Genomic DNA, 17,227 nt, shown 5'->3' with positions numbered 1-17,227 from the left:
CATTATAAACTTAAGGTTATATTTCTCTGACCTACAAGTGCCTCTTTCATGTAAATGTAAGCAAGATGACTGAATGATCAAAATCAATGTCAAAATGGCCAAAACATTCAATTTCAGTGGGGGTTGAATAATTCTGAACACAACTGTAAGATACTTCAGTTTCCCATTGTTGAAATCAATCTCTAAACACTACAAAAATGTTTGGAATAGCTTTAACCCAGTTTGCACAAGCCAAGCCATCTTCCTACAGTATATTAATACATTTTTAAACCAGTTGATCATTTCTGCCAAACACATGCCGTCAGCTATTGCCTAGGGCTTAATTATCTTGAAAGAGGCAAAATTCCTTATTACTCTGAATTGACTACAGTGGTGCCTTAACTTACGACCATAATCCGTTCCAGAAAATGGACATAACTCGAAATGGTCGTAAGTCAAAGCACCATTTCCCACAGGAATGCATGGGAACGCGATTAATCCATTCCAGCAAAAAATAAAATAAAATAAAATAAAAATAAAACACTGCAAGCCCCATAGGAACACGCTGGGGCTGCAACAAAAAACTAACAAACCGAAAAATAAACACAGCAAGCAAGCCCCATGCTGGGACTGAAAAAAAAATCACCCCAAAACAAAAAAACACAGCACAGAAACATCCCTTCCAGCCCAATCCCACCCTGCAAATCCCACCCAGAACAGTTTTTTTTAAAAGGAAAAAGCAGCACCTTACCTTACCAGTCCGAAGCACTCACTCCCCGGCTGCAGCCGAGGTGGCAGGGCCGAACATGGCAGAGGGTGAGGCTGGGATGAGCAGCCGGAGTGCCCAGCCAGGCTCAGCCTCCCGGTGCTGGAATGCCGCCCCTGCCCCCCGCCCGGTCCCCATCAGAGTCTGTCGGGTGGCAGCGGCCTTCGGCGCCGCATCCATGGAGACACAGGTCCACCCCTGCCCAAGTACTGGGTGCGCCAGAGAAAACTGAAGGGGGAGCTCTCACAGTCCCACAAGAAAGAAGGGGGCAGACTTGGGGAAGGTCACGGCAGAGAAAAAGGGGGAAGTGAGAAAGAGAGAGGGAGCACGCCTCCCCCTTTCCTCCACACTTGGCAGGATGGGGGCCAGCCAGCCTGCCTGCGCCCTCACCTCATCCAGGTGGGAAGGGGGAGCCAGGGCTCCTCCTCTTTCTCCTTCTTCTCAAATTGTCTCCAGAATCATCTCACTTGGGAGAAAAAGAGAGAGCGTGATCGGGCATCCTTTTTTTTTCTTTTGTGCAGGGCGGGGATCTGGGTTAGGGAAGCACTGGAGAAAAGCGGGGGCTGCTCCTGAGGAGGGGGTGAGAGGGAGAAAGAGAAAGTTAAGTGGGGGAGGGATCTCTGCGGCCATGCCACCAAGATCGTGCTGGGAGGAACTTCCGCGGACGCCGGGTGGAGGAGAGGCTTGGTGCACCCGCGTGCCTGTGGGAAAGAGGGCGATCGCGCGGCCCCAGGATTTAAGGGAAATCCCTTTGCTTATCCGATCCCCAGGTGGGATGGGTGGTGTGGAGGGGGATCCCTGCCTTTGTTCTCTGCTCCTGCTCTCACCTTTGGGGCGAAAGAGCTACTGTACAAAGAAGCAGCCTCTTCACGCCAAGGGTTAGAAATTTGAATTTCCTGCCCTTTTACCCTGCCTTTTTTTTTTATTATAAGTGGAAGATCCGGCCGCAAGTTGAAGCAAAATTTTGTGGCCAGAGCTGGTCGTAAGTAGGGACGCACGTAAGTCGAGGTACCACTATAATTCCATAATCAACCTTTACCATTTAAAACAGACTGATGTTACAGTGTTGCTGCACCTGTAAGAAGTTCTTAGATTGTAACAACAAAATTAACAATAAAGTCACATGGGTTCACTGGGCATCTTCAATATTTTGCACAATAATTGCACAACTGAGAACTAATACAGTGGTGCCCCGTATAGCGAGGTTAATCCGTTCCGGATTAACCCTCGCTATACGGAATCATCGCTAAACGGGTAGGGGAAAGGTATTGGAACGCATTAAACTTCGTTTAATGCGTTCCAATACCTTCGTTACTTACCCGTTCAGCGAGGATTCCAGGTGCCGGCAGCCATTTTCGCGCCTTCGCTAAGCGAGGGCAGGGCGCGAAAACGGCTGCCGGCAGCCATTTCCGGGCTTCCGGCGGCCATTTTGGAACCGCCGATCAGCTGTTCGGCGGCTCCAAAATGGCCGCCGCAATACCCGATCTTCGCAATGCGGGTTTTCCCCATTGCGAAGATCGGGTATGTTTCCGTATAGCGATCCCGAAAAAGGGATCGCTATACGGAAACATCGCTATACGGTGCACTCGTTAAGCGAGGCACCACTGTATAATCATCTTCCAGGCCAATGTATTTCTCTGCTACATGTATCACTACTGAGATATGGGACATACAGAGAAAGTAATAGGCACATCCCCAAACTGTGCAGAAATAAGCTCTAGTTCTTACTGGAATGCTATGTTTCTATCCCATGGGTGGTTTGCTTATTTTAAATATGAGACATCAAATTATATAGATCCTGAACTCTAGAACAGTACAGTTTAAAAAGATCAGACATTTTTATTTTATTCATTCATCTACTTAACTTTTTTAAATTTTACCTTTCTTACAATAGATTAGGAAATGGCAGCGGTCTTGCTCATCCTTCCAATCACTCCCGGAGCACCACTCTCTTCCTGCTCGTCTGGCCACTCAGGAGCCATGCAGGGAGACGCGTTCTCCCTTCCCCCTGCCTGGAGTGGCTAGATGAGCGAGAAGAGAATGGCGCTTCAGGAGAGATTGGGAGGATGAGTGAGGTTGCCAGCAATGCCAGACACATGAGTGGATGGTCTGGCCCTAAGGGCTGAACCCTCATTAAGTCCAGCTGTGCATGGATATTCACATTTGTATACAAATATTCCCATCTCTAGTCAGCATCCTTTTATTGTGGGCCAATGTATAGCAGGCCTTTGACCACGTGAATCAGCTCTGTGCAGACGCAATAGTGACGGAGCAGAACAATCTCTTCTGTTCTTGAAGCCTCTGTTATGGAGTAGACTTTCCAATGAGCTTTAGCCTGTGTTCAGTCTCCATCTCAGTCATTTCAGCACCATCAGCAACCTAGTAAACCAAGGATCTAGTTTGTCTCTACGACAAGAGAGAAAACATTTAGGAGCACTGTTCACTACTCTGACTATTTCTCCATTCTTGGTGTTCATCAAGAAATAAGAGACTAGCACAAATAGCATAACATTTTGAAGATAATTGTTCCAAGTGAAGAAATCACTCTATTTGTGGGGGTAAACTCCGTATCAGGAGCTACATTGAGGGAGCAATTGAAGGGATCATCAGTGATATGGTATCAGATACATTATTCCCATTCAGAGGTAATCCATGTAGTACAGGCGATTTGCCCACTGGCTGAGTTGAAAACAAGACATTGCCACTGGAAACAAAAACATGAAAATTATGCTCAGTTGGGAATCTAAGGTCAGGCACCAAGTATCAATGGACAATCTTACTATCTATATTAGGTACACAAATAGAGGGAAGCAAGTAACTGAGTTTCTACAAACTTGGTTTTCCTTTCTAGAATACACAAAATCCAAGATGAGCTATTGGCCCCCTCCAATCTCTCATGCAGATTTTTCGAAATATGTCCTTTCTTAAATGAACCATGAATACATATGATGAACTGTTACAGGTAAGATTTGCATAATTTATTGTTTGTGCTTGGAAAAAAATTCTATTAAAAATGATGGTGGGGGGAGAACTAATTGTAGGTATTATCAATTACATACTGAACTGTGACTCAGAGTACAACTGATAATGTCTACAGTGATTCCTTTAACCTACAGAGTTTGCCATTTGTTTGCTTACACAAGGGGATTTGGGCCAGTAAGTAAAAATTCACATGCTTTCATTTCAGTTCACACTAAAACTGTGCTCAATATTATCTGAATCAGCTACTGAAATGTAAGATTCTCAAACATCCACCTTAGTTTGCTGTACTCACAACACTCAGGTAAGCACATGCCGAAGTGGAACTGACAGGTATCTATTTGTATTCTGCCTCTGAACCGCAAGTTTGTCTCTTGATAAAACCTGAAGATGAACTCCAGTTCTTCCCTCAGTATAACAAAAACGAGAGTACAAGGATAAGTTGCAAATCTCCTGTGGTACCTGTCTGACACTACTCTGATGAGAGGAAATGATCAAAGTTTTCCCACACTGCCTGACTTTCCATGATGATTCATACTGCATAACTGGAAAAATTTATCCGAACAAATAAGAAGACATTATCAGGCTTTAACTACAATACAAGGATTGAGATTTAGAAATCAAAATAGTACACTGAGACCCAGTAAACAAAGACTCCTCTTACGAATAGAAAAACATAGTCAGAGAACAGTGAAAATACTTTATTTTACAAAGAACTGTATCAAAAATGACAGCGCTACTGATTTTGAAAAAATATATATATATTTCTTTTAGCTTACTCTTCTTTCTAAACCTCTGAACTACTATGGGAAAACAATAAAGTTTGGTTTCATGAGGCTGCCAAAGAACCTGGTGCACATTCTTTGGAGATAAATGCTACAAAAGCAGGATACAGATATAGATATAAAAGGAAAAATAGAATGTTCTCTAAAAGAAATCCATATTAATAGCACTGTATTCAGCCAGCATAGGCAGGCTATAGTCAGCTGTAGGGTGAGACTAGCCTAAGTGGGGCATATACAAATACACTGGGTATATAGGAAGATCTTGTTGTTTTAAGCCCTATTTCCCATAGCCCAAACTTTGTGGCATACATACTACCCTAACGTTGTCACTTAGTATTTGTAGCAATACAGGGGGCACGAGCTCTCTGGTGACTAAGACTGGCAGAGCAGCTGAAGGAAAACAAGCAGCATAATGCTTGATTCCTTTCAGCTTGGGGTCCAAAAATACCAACCTACAAATGACGACCCCTGTAAGGTATCATATCTGACAAACTTCACAATGCAAAAAAAGAGTTGTATAATCTAAATAAACTGCTTTCTATTCAATACTTAAAAGTAGCACTGTCTGTACTACATATTGAATGCTGTTGTTAGCATTGGCTTATTACTGGGTTTTTAGACTGCAAACTGACGGTATCATTTGGTCATTATTCTCCTCCACAGCTTACTATTTGCTTGCTCCAAATTGCAGTCATAACTTTTGTAATTCAAGGGTATTAAAAAACACAAACAAATGTCACTTATCTATGAAAATATATGAAGAGTTATATTATCATAGCAGCAAATAGAAATGTTCAGAATCAATGAGGGAAGCTTGATTTTAGATTAATGATCTGAAGTAATGATAACCCCAAAACACTCAACAGAAATGTCACATCCAATTTTGTTCTTCACTGTTGCTGGAAATGACTGCTGGAAATGACTGCTGAAGTCAAGCAGCCAAAATAAAGAGCACCTGTCTTCCAACAGTAACCTATATTGGGTGGCACCATGTGAAATTCACTGCCACAATAATGCAGATGGCAAGCCTGTTCTGTGCTACAGTTTTCACATTGTTTCTGATATTATGAAGGCTACATAACAATATGGAACTGCCAAGTACACTGTTATCCTGATATTGGTTTTTAGACACTAAAGGAAATCTTGGTTTGGCAAATGTGGCCCATTTTTCAAAAACAGACACTATTAAGAATTGAGGGTGTCTCCCCCACCCCCATATCTGAACCATGATAATTAACCAAAAGAGATGGACAAACAAATAGACTAGCAAATATTTAAAAAGTAAAATATATCTACAGCTTAGACTGTAAAGTATTCACATTATTGGTACCAGACTAGATTTCCACAGTTAACGCATTGAGCTTTTTTAACCACAGTTGTGCACTGGGGTTTGGTAATGTCCAAAAAGCCCCAAAGAAATGGTTTGATAGAAGCAAACTGATTTAAAATACATTCTAGCTGGTTGTTCTAACTTTCAACAGTTCCCACGCTTGGGGCACCAGGTGTTCTTGAACTACAACTTTCAGAAACTAGCAGCAATCAATGGTCAATGCTTTTGGAAGTTCTAGTTCAAGAATGCCTGGCACTTGAAATTTATAAATAGTGCTCTAACTGCAACATACTGCCTGAGTAAGGCACAGTGCAAAAAACATAGTCGCCAGAGTGCTCATGACAACAGATAAATCATTATTCAGAGCAAAGTTGTGAAGGTGCTCAGAAGACACTCCATGGGGGATGTAATTGAAGTAGAGAGGTACGTGACCAAAATGCCTGATTAGCTAAATGTCTTTTTTTAAAATACAAATACTGTATATTACAGATGTCCACTCCCTCAATGTAAACTAAGAACATGTGAAGGTTGCTACAAAACCGAAGAGCTTCAAAAGCACTGAAGCCGCTCATTTTTAAGTGTCTTAGAATGTTTGGAACATGTTTTAAATGCTTGCAATCGTTAGCCCACCTCCTGAACCCTATGCAAACTTAATTTGGTGTTCTTCTGAGTCTTCGTTAATTTTTGGTGATTTTTTGTTTTCCCTATTTAAATGCACTGAACTGTCCATTCAATTGATTTAAATGGGGAAAATAAAAAAAATCACCAAAAATTAATGAAGACTCAGAACAAAACCAAATTAAGTTTGCACATGTTTCACAAGGTGCACTATGGAATCCAAGCATTTAAAACAGGTTTCAAACATTTTACGACACTTTTAAATGAGCAAAAAGGGACATTGTTAAGTGAAATTCCCCCATAGAGAACATTGTTAAACGATGGGGGAAATTCCTCAAAAAAAACCATTGCTGTGTGAATTCATCGTTGTATGAAGCAATCGTTGTGCGACGCACCACTGTATTTTTTCCTGTTTTCTTCTCCTAAAAATTTGGTGCGTCTTATGGAGAGGTGCGTCTTATGGAACGAAAAATATGGTATATATGGTTTGTCTTTTGTGATCAAAGAAAGCCATTTCCATCAAATTCCATGATGAGGGGGAGAGGTTAAGGTTGAGCAGCAGCACATTGATGGATACACATGTAGCTAATCAGACTAGTGCAAGCCCAGAGTATATAGAAAGAGTGGGGTCAGTTCAGCTGGCCCAGAACTCATTGGGCTGTTAGGATGTTACACATCAAATGTATTTCTTCAAGGTAATTCATTAAACAATATATTAGCAAAATAAAGCTAAAGGAAAGAAAAAAGCAAGGACATAATATTGTGTCACCACAAAGACTAGCAGAATGCTGTCCTCTGAAGATGCCGGCCACAGAGACTGGCGAAATATTAGGAAGAACAACCTTCAGAACATGGCCAAAGAGCCCGAAAAACCCACAACAACCATTAGATCCCGGCCGTGAAAGCCTTCGCAAATACTAGCAGATTGTTACAGTATGAGTTTTTGTTGATCAAAATCCACTCATTCAGATAAAAGAAATGATGCATTTGAAGAAGTGGATATTGATGCATAAAAACCAACATCAAAGTAAACTTTTGGTCTTCAAAGCCCCACAATAATTTGTCCTCTATGGTTTTCTTCCTTCCTTCTTTATTTTGGCAATACAGTGGTGCCTCGCATAGCGAGGTTAATCCGTTCCGGATTAACCTTCGCTATGCTGAAGCATCGTTGAACAGGGCAGGGATTTCCATTGGAACACATTAAACATGGTTTAATGCATTCCAAATGAGCCAAATACTCACCGTTCAGCGAAGCTTCTTAATGGCCGGCAGCCATTTTCGCGCCCTCGCCTCGCTTAACGAGGGTGCGAAAACGCTGCGCGTGGCCATTTTGGGCCATTTCCGGGCTTCCGACGGCCATTTTGGCCGCCGAACAGCTGATCGTCGGGCTTCGTTTTGCGAAGATCGGTAAGCGAAACGCTTACCGGTCTTCGCAAAGCGAATTTTGCCCTATTAGAAAAACTTTAAGCGATCGCATTAGCGATCCGAAAAAACGGATCGCTATGCGATTTTGTCATTATGCGGTGCGCTCGTTAAGCGAGGCACCACTGTATATTGATACAGACCAACATTGCTACTTCTTTGGAAGCTGTTTAACCAATATTTCATTCAACACAATTCATTAACTAGTTTCTAACTTTATTTAAGTATTTATTCAGACTTACTTTAATAAGACAGCAGCGGTACCAGAGAAGCACAGCTCTGTTGTTTTCTGATGATTAACTAGCTCCTAAACTTAAACTTATTAAATAACGCTTCCACTGTTAAGTAACATAAGGCTCAATCCTCTACAATAAGCAATCAAAATGTAAGGAAGAGACATGGTGCTAAGGAGAAACAGTCATTCCTCCTCTCTTAGCAGGGGAAAAAGCATACTACTTGAACATGAAGGGGTATTTTAAGATCCTAATGCAGATCCCTTAAGTAGAAAGAAGGTCAGTATGTGCCAGAGGAGAGAACCACATGTACAATTGTGTACATCTGGAGGGAAGACTTAAGCCACCCCTCCTATTTTTGACCATGCCCTCTATACTCCTTCACCCACCCCTACTTGCCATTTTCAGAAAAAGAAACATTGCCCATTTTTCTAGACAAGCCTGGTAAAACTTGGGAAATAAGACATATAACCTCATTGCACCCATATGTTGAGAAGTTCCCATCCATGGAAGCTTCCACCATAATACAGTGATGCCTCGCAAGATGAATGCCTCACACAATGAAAAATTCGCAAGATGAAAGCAGTTTGCAAATTTTTGGTGACTCGCAAGAAGAATTTTTCTGTGGCCGTGTTTCGCAAGACGATTTCCCCCCCCTTTTTTGGGTTTGTTTTAAATTGCACAACCGTTAGTACTGCGCTTCACAAGATGAAATTTTCGCAATACAACATGACTTGCGGAGCAAATTAATTTTGTCTTGCAAGGCATCACTGTACATTTGTTCATTTTCAAGGTATCATAAAAGTACATTGCTTTAAGATAGTTGCTAACTATCCTATACAGGAAAGCATTAGTTAGGAACATGGAACTACAAGGGGATGAGGGATGCATCTGTAATGAAATCCCTTTGTTACATTGTATGTTAATGGACTGAAGTGCTTCATGCAGGGGTGGTAATGGTGGTGTTATGGACAGGTTCCAGAATTCAGATGAGTCCAAGATTCAGACCAAATATTATTTTCTAATATAGGGAGTAAGCAAAGAGGCTCTAACTGAAGCTTCATTTGTAATCCATTCTTTACAATACAAGACCCACTCATTTGTATATACAGTACCAGTTGATGGAAGATTATTTCTGAATCATTTTTTAAAAAAGACATCGATCTCTCTACAGGCACAGTTCAAGTGGAAGTAGTTACTGTTTTTCATTACTAAATGCTTTTAAAAAATAAAGTTGAAGACCACAAATGAAATGACATTTTAATGAAAAAAAGAGGGGAAAAACATTTAAAGGCATTTTTTTGTTCCTTTATATTGGTGCAACTTTATTGCACAGATTTGTTTTCATATGTAGGCAAATGCATACATGCATAAATAGATGCATACAAATTATATTTAATGTATTTATATGCTACATGCAACAATATTTTATGTTTAACTTTATATATAAATTTCTATTCTCACAGCCCATGAAAAAGAAATGTCTAAAATATGATGGCGAGAATCTGACTGAAGGATTACATCAGCGTAAGTCCAACAGCACAAATGGCAGCAGTGAGGCCCCACTAGCTAAAAAGCCAGTATTTTCATTTGCTGTCATATGCTAAGTCACAGGACTGGTGTGTGACACAAAATACATACATCAACTTCTTCATTAACATCAATCTGCTGCTGAAATTTCCACCCATGAAATGAAATCCTGATCACTGTAAAATGCTATTTTATGTGAAGCTTATGAGGCACTGATATTTAGTAGTACTTCCATGTTAACCAGTCAAACTGTATGAAGTTAACTCTAAAAATTTAAAATTTTTCTTACTAATTAATCCCTATGGGCTGTTACCGCGTTTTCCCAAAAATAAGACAGGGCCTTATATTAATTTTTGCTCCAAAAATGCATTTTCAGGGAATGTTTAATTTTTTTTCATGTACAACAACCTACATTTATTCAAATACAGTCATGTCATCTTCTTCTGGTTGCTGCACAATGGTAGAGGGCGGGGTTTCGCTTAACTGGGGCTTATTTTTGGGTAGGGCTTATATTATGAGCATCCTGAAAAATCATACCAGGGCTTATTTTATACAAGCAAAAGATGCAAATAAAGCAACAGACATTCAGGCTACCTGCGCCAACCTCTTTTTCTTCTTCTTCTATATTATTCTTAATGCTATCATACTCTTCATCTATTGCTTGATTTCCTCGCATCCGAGACAGAATTCTTCGTGCCTTCTGAGTCTGCCCTTTCTGAATAAGCCAGCGGGGACTTTCAGGAAGAAAGAGGAAGCCAAAAAACTGTATTACCGCTGGAGCTGCTGAGAGGCCCAGCATATACCTGGGGGAAAGAAAAAGAGGAACAGAAATTTCTTCAATGCAAATATATTGAAATACTTTTCATAAAATACAGCAAGGGTTTATTGCCTTAGCCACTTTTCTGACCGCACTGAGTAATTTTTTAATTTTTTAAGTAAATACACAGACTCATGAAGCAGCATTCATATTCCAAGATTTCTGTTTCAAACAATTCCAAGAAATTTTGAATACATTTTCACATGTTCCCTGCAGACATCATTTTAACATTATGTTATCTGCAAAGTCATTTCTTTTATAAGATAAAGTTGTCCCTATATTCATTCTAACTAATAAATACACAGGATCCAGGTTGAGTTTAGAAAATTAGAAAAAATTCATGTCTTAGCACACTGGACACAAATGGTCAGTGTGTCCAATTAGCCTAAGATTTTATTGTCGCACTACCCATAAGCAGAAGCAACAATAGGGAACCCTTTCTTTTGCTTGATTTATGGCAGAACAGCAAAGGGTTGATGGAATCCAAGCTTCCTGGTCCCCCAATTTTTGTCAAATGATGTATGCCTGTACTATAACCTTATAAAAACACTATAGGAACTGAGCTAACCTACTCATCTATAATTCAGACACTGATCAGACAATTTCTTTACTTTAGTTTTTAAAAGTTTCTTTACAGAATCAGTGAAGCAACCAGACTGTCTTAATGATTCCCTGTAGAAAGTATCTACTCCTAAAAGTGATCTAGAATCTCTCCAGTTACTGGAACATTTCCACATGAGGTAGACATATTTAATTATTTTTATATGCTTTATAGCAGCATTTGCTGTATATGAGATATTTAACCATAAGAAAGACATAAAAAACTCAGTATTATCAATGAAAATAGATGCTTTTCCCCTCTAAAAATCAAAGACAGTTAGTTAGAAAGCTATTTTCCTGTTCATTTGGTCACATACTCTGGTTACCAATGTACAATCCATATTATCGTTATCATACAAACCATTCATCTTCACTAATAACCCTAAATGGTGACAACTAAATGAGCATGAAAGAATCAAAAGAAACTTCTAAGCACTTAAAGATGCATCCTATAACAATATAATTGTTTTAGTGTAGATAGTACATCCAAACTGAAAATGTTTTTACATTACTAAAACAGTTATTAGGAAAACAGAATAACTTCAATTGTATTTAATTATATTTAAATGATCTGATGGTGACAGACCTTGTGTCTGTCCCCTTGTCATGGTCATATAATATAATTTATTGTCATTGTAAGTAAGTGGTCCCCAACCTTTTTCGGACTGGGGACCGGTTGGGGCGTGTGAAGTCTGTGTGCGGACCGGTTGGGGGGGCGGACGCACCCCCGACCTCATGGGTGGGCGTGTCATGCTCCCAGGTGGGTGTGTTGTGCTTGCAGAGGGGCGTGTCAAGATTGCATGCAAGCATGACACGCCCCTCGTGCATGTGCATGACACACCTACCTCTTGGGCGAGCCCGGCCTTGAGCGGAGGGGAGGCAGCTTTGCCATGGCGGCCCATATGATCCTGGAGGACCTCGAGTTGACAGGCAGTGCACCTGAGCCAGGCCTTCCGGGATGAGGGCTTCCGCACCCTTTTCGCCGAGTACGCTGCCAAGGTGGTGGCCCTGGAGCGCCAGCGGGGTGTCAAGGCCTGCTTCCTCCTTCTGGCTCCTAGCTGGGCGGGTGGCCAGCCCGTCACAGGAGTGGCTGCGGGGGCTTACCAGAAAAGGTGTCATGTCCTTCAGTCACACTGACTCTACTGTGGCAAAGGGACGGGGCAAGGAGAACAAACCATTTCTCCATTCCTGGCTCTATCTCCTTTGTTGCTCTCTTTGCCCAAGCTCTTTCTTTCCCTCCTCCTCCCTTGCAGAGATGGAACCAAAAAAGGGCATTCACACAAGACTCAAGGAAAGGAGACAGCTCACTTCCCCTGGGCAGCCCCCAGAGCACTCTGACAATCCTCATCTGCCATGTATGAAAAGGCTGTTCTGGGAGCAACTGGGAAGGAAAGGAGAGCACCCTTTTCCTTCAGCAAAGACCAGGTTCTAGGAAAACAAGATGCAAATGCTTCCCCGTGAACCTTGTCATCCTTGAGACCTGGAATCCAGAAGAACCACAACCCCTGCCAGGCACTGTCCATTACTGTGGCAGGCAGATATTTCAACCCTTCTCTTGCAGCCCTGTTCCATGTATGTTTCTGCAGAAGACAGGACTTTCTTGAACAGCACTTGATCTTAGATAGGTGTGCACAGAATTGCAGCCTTGGGAGCTTCAGGTCATTTTAAAGAGTTATTTATCACAATGTAGAATTGTATTCCTCTATAGAAAGGCAAGTCCTTAAAGAAATGGGTGTGACAAACCCAGACCTACTGGGATCTGCCACACGTTACACTAAGCTGCCACCAACCATTCCCTATAAGAAGTCACACAGACCAGGGATGGATTTTTAAACAATAAAAAGAATAAGGTTTATTTAAATACACACACAGGGTAAATAAACAATCAGGTGAATAGGATAAAGTAACGTGGCTTAGTTTCACTCATACAAGCATACAGTTTGGTTCACCCAGAACCCTTAACTTAAAGCACAGACCCTGAACCTATCAGTTCTGGCTAACCAACAGACACCTGAACCTATCAGGTTGGTACTCTGACACACAGAAGTACCCTGTCTGACACACAGACTCCCACAACAGCTCCTTCTTCCCAGCTGCTGCTTCGTCACATCCCAGTGTCTCTCAGCATCTCCCTTAGTGTCTCCCTCACCACACACGCATCACATATTTATACAGTACAGCCCCTCCTCCTGATGTCCCGCCTTCCACTCCCCATAGGATGGAACTTTCCCTCCAAACCCATGACAGACAGGTAACATCAGTGCTGTATGTAACACCTCCCCTCTTTATAAGTTGTTTTGTAGGGGGAAAGCTAACGTGCTTTTCACCAAAAAACAACCTTGATAAAATACACAACAACAGTTATACATACCATATTATACTTACTCATACTTACATTCTAAGTTAAACCATAGCAAATAGTCATTTAAACATTTACCATATACATTACATCAATTTACCTTTATTCATACAAACCAAATCCAAAAAACAGGTACATTTAACCTTTTGTCATCATTATATACACATATAGTCCATGTTCTTTCGCCGTCTTCAATCTTCAGGTCTTCTTGATAAGGCGTCAGCAACACAGTTCACTGACCCTCTGACCACCTTCACTTCAAAGTCATAGTCCTGTAGGTTTAAAGCCCACCTCATAAGTTTGCTATTGTGGGTTTTCATTGTCTTTAACCATTGCAATGGTGAATGGTCAGTACACAGAACAAAATGTCTTCCCCAGATGTAAGGCTTGGCCTTCTGGATCGCGTAGACTATGGCCAAACACTCCTTCTCCACGGTTGCCAAATGTCTCTCACCTTTTTGAAGTTTCCTACTCAGGTAGGACACTGGATGCTGGTCACCATTCTCATCCTCCTGGCACAGAACTGCTCCTACCCCGCTGTTAGACGCATCGGTGTAGATGATGAACTCCCGGTCGAAGTCTGGAGCCCGCAGGACTGGATAGTTGATTAACGCCTCCTTCAACCTCTGGAACGCCGCCTCACAGTCGCTGGTCCACGGGATGCGGTCATCAGCCTTCTTCCTCGTCAGATCGGTCAGCGGAGCCGCAATCTCGCTAAACCTCGGGATGAACTTTCTGTAGTAGCCCACCAACCCAAGAAATGATTTGACTTTTTTCTTGGTGCTGGGTCTGGGCCAATCACGAACAGCTTCTATTTTGGCCTCCAGGGGTTTTATCACTCCTCCCCCTACCATGTGACCCAAGTATTTTATTTCTGGGCTACCCAGCTGACACTTGCTGGCCTTTACTGTTAGCCCTGCTGCACTTAACCTCTGCAGCACTAACTCCAGGTGTATCAGGTGATCTTCCCAGGTATTACTGAAGATCCCTATGTCGTCAATGTAGGCCACTGTAAAGTCACTGAGCCCTGCCAAGGTCTGGTCCATCAGCCTTTGGAATGTGGCTGGTGCATTTCTGAGACCAAAGCTCAGGACTCGAAACTCATAGAGACCAAAAGGGCTGCAAAAGGCAGTCTTTTCTTGATCCCTGGGATCAATTCTTAATTGCCAATATCCCTTTACCAGGTCCAATGATGAGATGAACCGACAACCCCCTATGGTTTCAATCAGGTTGTCTAGCCTGGGCATTGGGTAGGCATCAGGAGTGGTTACACGGTTTAATTTCCTGTAATCGACACAAAACCTAATGCTCCCATCAGGCTTGTCCACAAGGACTATCGGAGAGGACCAAGGACTAGAAGAGGGGACGATTATGTTCTCCCTCAGCATCTCGTCCAGCTCCTTCCGCACCTTGTCCCTATAGGGTCCCGTTACTCGGTATGGGGATACTGCCTGCGGGGGTGCATCTCCTGTGTGGATCCGATGCATCACTCCCTTCACTATCCCCGGCTTGTTGGAAAACACCTGTTGATATTTACTAAGCAGCGTTTTTAGTTCTTGCTGCTGGTCTTGGGTGAGTGCAGGACTGATCTTTACCTCCTCTGGGTTGTATTTTACTTCCCCTCTACCCTCCCAGAAGGGTAATTCAGCTTCCTCACTCTCAGCTGCTTTTATAGCAAATAGAACCCTCTGTTCCCCTCTGTAGTAGGGTTTTAGGGCATTCACATGAACCACCCTCCTTGCTTGGTTCTCCTCCTGCTCTATTAGGTAGTTCAGGTCTGACATCTTGGAAATGACCCTATATGGTCCTGCCCATTTGAGCTGCAGTTTGTTCTCTCTGCAGGGCCTAAGCCAAAGCACTTCCTCCCCTGGGTCAAAGTGTCTCTCTCTAGCTTTGTGGTCATACCATGTTTTCTGTCTGACCTTCTGAGCTTGCAGGTTTTCTGCTGCCAGCTCTAGATTTCTCCTTAGGTCATTCATCAAGGTGTCTATGTAAGTCACAACGTCTTGTGGGTCATCCTGGGTGATCTGCTCCCAATTTTGTTTGATCAAATCAAGGGGCCCTTTCACCCTTCTCCCAAATAAAAGTTCAAATGGACTAAACCCGGTACTGGCTTGTGGCACTGATCGATAAGCAAACAAAAGGGATTGCAGCTTCTGGTCCCAATTGTTTGGATTCTCTGCCAAGTAAGCCCTAATCATGCGCATTAGAGTCCCATTGAACTTCTCAGTTAACCCATTACTTTCAGGATGATAGGCAGTGGTTTCCTTGTGCTTTATTCCACAGATTTGCCATAAGCGTTTCATGAGCTTTGATGTGAACGATGCGCCCAAATCTGTGATTATCTCTGAGGCAAATCCCATCCTGGACATATACCCCACCAAAGCATCGGCCACTGTGTTAGTTTCAATGTTAGTCAAGGGTATGGCTTCAGGATACCTTGTGGCATGGTCCACAATTGTTAGAATGAACCTGTTCCCCCTCTTTGTGGCCTTGGGCAAAGGTCCCACAATATCCACCCCTATGCATTTGAACGGAGTGTCAATCACAGGCAAAGGGCACAACTTTGCTTTGGTCCTGTCGCGGTTATTCCCCTGCCTTTGACACACATCACATTGTTTACAGAACTCCCTGATCTGCTTCCCTATGTCAGGCCAGTAGAAATTCTGTGTGATCCTCTGCTGTGTTTTGTTCACCCCTAAGTGTGCAGCAAACATGTCAGAGTGCCCCCTTTGTAAGATCATGGGGCGATACTTTTCAGGTACCACTAGCTGACTTCTGATCCCATCTCCCCCTTTTGAGATATTCCTCAGGGTCTCTCTATATAAAATCCCCTTTTTCTCCAGAAATCTCACTGGGGTTTCAGGTGTTAGCTGGGCGTCAGTCACCTGTTCAAAACACTTTTGGAGAGTGGCGTCTGCCTTTTGCTCCTGTCCAAATCTGCTGTCTGTGGTTAAGGTTTCCACCACAGCTTCTGAACTCCCCTCTGCTTCCGTCTCTGGCTCATCATTACCCCCCTGAACTGTCCCCGTGGTGGCTTGTGAGCGTGTAATCACTAGCACCCGTTTCACATGTTCAGCCAGGTCATTTCCCACGAGCACGGCTGCTGGCAGAGTCGATGAAATCGCTAGCCTCCAAACCCCCCTCCAGCCTTGAAAGTTGACAGGTACCTCTGCTACTGGCAGAGAGATTACCTGCCCCTCAATCCCTGCCACCTTCATGCTCTCATTTGGGATTATAAACTCCCGAGGAATAATATCTGGATGGCACAAGGTTACCTGGGAACAAGTGTCCCGCAGCCCCCTATACTGACGGTCAAGTATTCCTACGTCCACCCCGGCTGTCTCAAACAACTGGGAATCTGTTTTCACCAGCAAGCAGCGCTTTACCTCTATAAGAGGACCATTTTCCTCAGCCTGATCAGCAGAGGTAGCTGTTCCAGACTGAGTAGCCATAGCAACAGGCTCCCTCAGTGACACTGAGCCTTGCTCTTTCTGGACACAGAACACAGCTTTTGGCTTGGTCCCACTAGAATTCTGAGGCACCATTCCTTTTAGCTGCTTTAATTTCTCACACTCTGAGATTAGATGACCCTTTCCCTGACAGAAATAACATTTTCTGGTGTATTTTGATTCTCTCTCATCTTGTTTTGGTTTTCCCTCCAAAATCTGAGGTCTTAGTTTCATGTCTGAGGGCTTCCCTTCACCATGGGCCCCTCCCCCTTGCTGGCTTTTCCCTGGTCCCTGAGAGTACTTGCTGTAGGTTTCTTTGGGTTTACCTACAGATTTCCCCTCACCCAAGGGCTTTCT

General features: G+C 42.8%; 1 protein-coding gene across 3 annotated transcripts in view; it reads right to left on the bottom strand.

Annotated features, from left to right (window-relative positions):
- Positions 1-17,227, bottom strand: part of SLC2A13 (solute carrier family 2 member 13) — a 191,765-nt gene that overhangs the window by 133,507 nt on the left and 41,031 nt on the right. For all 3 annotated transcript variants that reach the window (XM_073000644.2, XM_020796984.3, XM_078394382.1), the window contains exon 3: positions 10,237-10,445. In XM_073000644.2, the coding sequence (XP_072856745.2) occupies positions 10,237-10,445 (209 nt within the window). The remainder of the gene's footprint in view (positions 1-10,236; positions 10,446-17,227) is intronic.

Source organism: Pogona vitticeps, chromosome 5 (genome assembly GCF_051106095.1).
Source record: "Pogona vitticeps strain Pit_001003342236 chromosome 5, PviZW2.1, whole genome shotgun sequence".
Taxonomy (NCBI): domain Eukaryota; kingdom Metazoa; phylum Chordata; class Lepidosauria; order Squamata; family Agamidae; genus Pogona; species Pogona vitticeps.
The sequence above is the reverse complement of the archived record's forward strand: the minus strand, read 5'-3'. Positions and strand labels throughout refer to the sequence as shown.